This window comes from Fragaria vesca, linkage group LG5 (genome assembly GCF_000184155.1).
Source record: "Fragaria vesca subsp. vesca linkage group LG5, FraVesHawaii_1.0, whole genome shotgun sequence".
In the NCBI taxonomy this organism is placed as follows: Eukaryota; Viridiplantae; Streptophyta; class Magnoliopsida; order Rosales; family Rosaceae; genus Fragaria; species Fragaria vesca.
Window position 1 is genome coordinate 13,724,990 of NC_020495.1, and position 5,935 is coordinate 13,730,924.

At 36.0% G+C, this 5,935-nt stretch overlaps 1 protein-coding gene across 1 annotated transcript; it reads left to right on the top strand.

Annotated features, from left to right (window-relative positions):
• The first annotated feature begins 510 nt into the window (after positions 1-510).
• LOC101311192 (serine carboxypeptidase-like 18-like) lies at positions 511-4,263 on the top strand. Its single transcript, XM_004299734.1, has 14 exons — positions 511-881; positions 1,258-1,403; positions 1,661-1,737; positions 1,852-1,974; positions 2,059-2,161; positions 2,311-2,348; positions 2,470-2,571; positions 2,680-2,766; positions 2,851-3,006; positions 3,115-3,186; positions 3,294-3,418; positions 3,527-3,640; positions 3,765-3,819; positions 3,935-4,263. Exons 1-14 carry the CDS (start codon positions 742-744, stop codon positions 4,016-4,018), a joined length of 1,422 nt encoding a protein of 473 aa, XP_004299782.1. The 5' UTR covers positions 511-741; the 3' UTR covers positions 4,019-4,263.
• Positions 4,264-5,935: the final 1,672 nt, after the last annotated feature.

Here is a 5,935-nt window from a genome sequence, read left to right on the forward strand (position 1 = left end):
AAAAAAAAAAATGGCCCAAGCCCAAAACTGTTTTTTACTGTAGATGAACAGTAAAAATTGTAGATGAACAGTGATCAACAAATAGATATATAGTAAATTAACATTTTACACGCTAATGTGACGTCCAGTTTTCCTTCTTCATATTTCTTTGGGGTTATGAAATCTACACCCTAAATTGAAATCCACACACTCTTTTTCTTTTTTCTCTTTTGGTAACTTAACTTTGTCTTTTAGTGACTTAAACTTTGTTTTTTTTATGAATATGTTAACAAAAAAAATGAAAAATGATGTGTGGATTTCAATTTGGGGTATATAGATTTCACATCCCTTCCTTCTTTAGGGGTAGAGGATATACAATAATACAAAAAAATAAATAGAAATGGCAGGGTCTGTGAAATTGACTACATTGTCAATATTTGACTTGCAGCTGTAATTCTAAATTGAAAATGATGGGTTTCTGGGTATTGTAAAGTACAAGTATATCAACCAAAAGTCATGCTGAGAATTGGTATACTTGTAAATTACAAGTGTATCAACCACGTTTTTCTATATTTGGGTCAGTTCGCCGCAGAAGATCTTCCCGTCTTCTGGTACTTCATCATTTGGATTAAAATAATAAGAACATTTGGTATTTATCCAAACTATATAAACCATGTTGTTCGAGTTTGATCAGCTTTACAGAGCATTAGCAGCTTCTGGATATAGGGATACAGGGACATCGTTCTTTGAGTGTTGCCCAAAATGAATATGTTCATGGGTTTGCGTCAACTTGTCACATTATTGAGTTTAATCACTTTAACTTCAGCTTCAAACATCACTACGAAAATTGTTACCACTCTACCGGGTTACTCTGGAGATCTTCCTTTCACAATGGAAACCGGGTTAGCTTTCGGCTCTGTTTTCTCTCTGTTCTTAAGTTTTATGTTTTGGGGTGAGCACAACCTGTTCGATGAAATGCCTCAAAAAGTAGTTTTAGTTTTTTCTGCTTGTTCTTGCTTGGTCTCTGTTGATGAAAACCTGATTGTTGTTAGTGTAAGTTTATATTAGTAGAAAGCCATAAATATTGTAAGTCTGAATGTTAGTTTTAGTGTTTGTTGGCATACTGCATTGTAAAGGTGTTCTTACGATTTGTTGTGTATATGATCATAAAGTGAAACTAGTGTTAATCGTGAGAAATGTACTTCCTGACTTCAGTATATATGACGGTGTAGTCTACTGTGTTTATGGGTGTTTTGGTCATTTTTTTTTGTGCATTAGATATATCGGTGTAGGTGACAATGAGGAAGTGCAGCTATTTTACGTTTTTGTGGATTCTCAGAGAAGCCCTGCACAAGATCCACTTGTGTTACGGTTTGGTGCAGGTCCAGGCTGCTCTGGTCTCCATGGCTTTTTCTTTGAGAATGGTACTTTTCTCATCCTCAAAATTGTTTATTCCTTTTTCATGTAGCAAGGGAAACCCAATTTTACTATTTCTATTCTCACCTTAGACTGTAATTTTGTTAGGTGACCTTAGAGGCTTAGAATTAAGGAGGCATTGTATCTCTCCACTATAATTGGTCTTGGTTTTGTTTTGATGTAAATGTTCTTGACATAAGTACTGCTTTGAATATATAGGTCCAAAGTAAATGTTCTTGACATAAGTACTGCTTTGAATATATAGGTCCATTATCTTTCAATTCTGCACATTACAATGGAAGCCTACCAACACTTGAGGACAACCCTTATTCATGGACAGAGGTGATCTGCGTCATATATATGCTTTTGTGCTCTATGTCCTTCTGTACTACTTTGAATGCATGTGTGTGTGTGTGGACATACCCTTTCAACAGTTCTGATTATTATTTTTCTCAGGCACTCAACATCATATTCTTGGATGCACCAGCTGGTGCTGGATTCTCCTATTCAACAACCCAAGAAGGTTTCTATGTGGACGAGTATAAATATGCAGAACAAGGTTATGAATTTCTCCAGAAGGTATATGTGTTAAAACTTGTCTTTACCAAAAAGTGACATGTAGACATGTAGTGGCTGAATTTGACAAATTTTGTTGCTGCACAGTGGCTGGAGGCACACCCTGCATATGTGGAAAATCAACTCTACATCAGTGGTGAATCCTTCAGTGGGTTGATAGTTCCAATGATTGTACAAAAGATAGTGGATGGTATATCTACATGTTTCAGCCTATTATAACTAGTTTTTTCTCTTTCTTTCTCTATATACTCACCAAAATGATGAATCATTGGCTTGTAGCCATTGTCATTGTAAAAGTTATTAGCTTATGGTTAATCCTACTTCCTCATGATATTGCAGGTAATGAAAATGGAAGTGTGCCTCTAATGAACATCAAGGTAGATAAATCTGCTAACTAATCAAGCTGGTTACTTTTTACTCGCCATGATGGTTACATCATAGCTTTCAGTTGTGTGTGTGTGAATTCTTGTTCATTACCGTATGCTTGAACTGTATCAGGGATATCTGCTTCAGAACCCAGTCACGGATTCAGTTATTGATGGTAATGCAATAATCCCATATGCCCACCGGCTGACTCTTGTATCGGATCAACTTTATGAGGTAAAAATTTCCATAGCAATTTACTAGTACCATTTTCTCGGATATAGACTGTGTTGAACTGGTGCTTCATATGTTATATACTTCATAATCCCTATACATTAACTGAAGGCAGCAAAAACAAGTTGCAATGGTGAATACGTGAATGTAAATTCAAGCAATGCTGCATGCATTGCTGATATCGAGGCTATTGATCAGGTAGAGACCCATCCATTTGTTTCATCATCCAACTAGTTTTCGTTACTGAGATCATAGGCATTGAGCGTACATGTCAATTTGCAGCTCATCAAGGATATAAATCCTGTCAATATCTTGGAACCAGACTGTAGTACTTCATTGCCGAGGTCAAAGAAGATAAGCACAGCTCGAAGATATCTTAAAGAGTTATACAAAGGTTTACTAAGTTCACCAACCAATGGTCCTGCACTTTGGTGTCGGGTATGTATTGTATATCAATATACCATTATTAAGTTTTATGCAGCAAATTTCCCCCTATATGTTCAGTAAACCTAAGCAATTAGCACCAAATTGATTTTCAATTTGTAGGAGTACAATTACATGCTTCTGTACATCTGGGCAAACACCAAAGCTGTCCGAGATGCTCTTGGTGTCCGAACGGTATGTTTGATACGCAATTTATCAGTCATTATATCGTACATCAACAATTATAAGAAAGAAAGCATGAAGCAATGCACTAATTTAATCATTTTTCTGATTCAAATCAGGGTACAAAATTGTTGTGGAAACCATGTAATACCACATTGACGGGTTACACTTATGTAGTGACCAGTTCTCTCAGTTATCATCTCAATCTCTCAAAAAAGGCTGACCTGCGTGCTTTGATATACAGGTAAATATCTACCTTAATTTCCTCAGATAGACACATCTATTGTCATTTTGCATATGCTAGCAGATATGAGAAGCATGACTGAATAGCACAATGTTTTGCCTTGTACAGTGGTGACCATGACATGTCTGTTCCTCATATTGGTACACAAGCATGGATAAATTTGCTGAATTTGACTGTAGATGAGTCCTGGAGGACATGGTCCCTTGATGGACAAACTAAAGGGTCTGTCTCAAAGCTTCCTCCCATTCATTTGCTAATCCAAATCTGAGATTACCTAAAGTCTCTCCGTTTCTTCTTGATCCTCAGAAATCAATTCTCATGACAACTGAAATTTTGTTTGATGCAGATACACCAAGAAGTTAATAAATGATTACATCACCTTGATATTTGCTACTGTAAAGGCAAGTATATTTTAAGTCATTCAGTTCATCGATGATGTGATACAGAAACTGGTCCGTATCAATTTATTCATATGATATGAAGTTATAATGATTTCTGTGTTGAATGTGTATATAGGGAGCAGGCCACCTTGCTGCAGAGTACCAGCCAAAGGAAGTTGCTAGCCTGGTTGGTAGATGGATGGCTTACTATCCTGTCTAACTATGATGAATTGTAGAAGTTGTTAATCTTGGTGATTCTACCTCATATGCAATTTTGTATCAAGTGAAAACTTCATGATCTCGTGCTTACTTATATATGTAGCCGAAATAAAGGAACTCCAGATTTGAAAAACTAGAAAGTTCCAGTTTCTGTTATTCAAGTTCCCAAGCTCGACACAGAAGGTAGTTAAAAGCTTCTGCTTCAGTAGTCATCAGCAAAATAACCTCAACTGATGTATCAATGTTGAATAAAGAACAATAAACAATAATTAAACATACCTGGTTGACTGTTAATTCGGCTATCTCAATCTTAGGCAACAAGTCTTCTGGTGTGAATATTGTTCTTGCAGAAGTTGCAGATCAATTGAGTGAATTGAAAAGGAAATAATTAAGGTTAAACATCCATATTCATTTCATCGATGCCAAACAAAAGAGGCTGGAGTACATTATATAGTCTCACACTCCAGCAGAGAGATACCATTAGGCTCTGATATTGGGATATTGTGAAATGGTCAGTTGGGTTAAAGCCGACGGTTGATAAAGGTGGAGGACTACTCCCAACTAATTTTAAGTATTTTAAAATGAAAAATGAAATCTACACTCTTTAAATTGAAATCCACACTCTCATTTTTTATTTTTAGTCATCATTCTCATATGAATACAAAATTTGAATCACTAAAAACAAATTTTAAGTTACAAAAAATAAAAAGTAGGAGTGTAGATCTTAATTCCCTTTAAAATAATTGTTACTCACCCCACAGTTGCCCGCTACAGTACCAGCTTCACCTTCTAAAATAATCTTGTAATGAATTTGTTTAATGTTCATCCATTAGTTTAATCAAATTTGAGTGCCTTAATGATAACCAAATTGGTTGAAATTTTGCAGAGATGATCTATACATTAGTATCTAAAGACCAGACGGTGGAGATGTAAAAATTCAATTGAAAAGTGAGTCTTCACCTTCTAAAATAATCTTGTAATAAATTTGTTTAATGTTCATCCATTAGTTTAAGGGAAAATGCCCATTTATACTAATTTAAATTATTTATTGCCCATTTCAATAAATCTAATAAGCATGAGCCTATTTCAATATAAGGTGTTCTTATTTGTGCCCAAATACACAAATCTTTATTAAATTTATAATAAAAAAATATTTTTGAGACATTTTTACCCTTATCCCTTATATACACACAGAGAGAGAAAAAATATAAGAGAGGGAAGACTTTGCCGGAGCCTCCGGTCACCGGCCGCCGGACTCCGGTCACCGGAATCTCATCGCTGGATTTTCTCTGATCACTGTCGCCGGACTTTCTCTGGTCATTGTTGTTGGATTTCTGCCCCCCAATAATCGGGTTACTGACCCCCAGTAATCACCTTATTAAGTTACTAACCCCTAATAATCGAGTTATTGACCCCCAATAACTTAATTACTGACCCCCAATAATCAACTTATTTCTCCCGTTGCCGGATTCCGGTCACTGTAAACTCGGTTACTGACCCCCAGTAATTGAGTAATGATTCCCTAAAAGGCTATTGGCCCCGGGTAACACAACTACTGACCCCCAGTAACTCGAGTTACTGACCCTCAGTAATCGATTACTGACCCCAGTAATAGAGTTACTGACGCCCAGTAATCGATTAATGACGCTCAGTAATAGAGTTACTGACGCCCAGTAATCGATTACTGACCCTCAGTAATTGAGTTACTGTCGCCTAGTAATCTGCAACTGACCCAATAATCATGTTAGAATATACTTTATGTTCAAAAATCACTATATTATGATTTCTAAACTAAAAATTTGCAAAACAACGTATTACATCAAATCTGGATTAGCTAGAAATCTGGATCAGTTCTAGCTAATCGCATAGTTAATTACTTTTTTTGATCTTGTCAAGAGCGAGAATGAGTGACTTCCTC

Coding starts and splice junctions, on each gene's coding strand:
- LOC101311192 (XM_004299734.1), top strand. CDS start 742: ATGAATATGTTCATGGGTTTGCGTCAACTTGTCACATTATTGAGTTTA. Junction 2,767..2,850: donor ATATCGAGGCTATTGATCAG/GTAGAGACCCAT, acceptor GTCAATTTGCAG/CTCATCAAGGATATAAATCC. Junction 3,187..3,293: donor ATGCTCTTGGTGTCCGAACG/GTATGTTTGATA, acceptor GATTCAAATCAG/GGTACAAAATTGTTGTGGAA.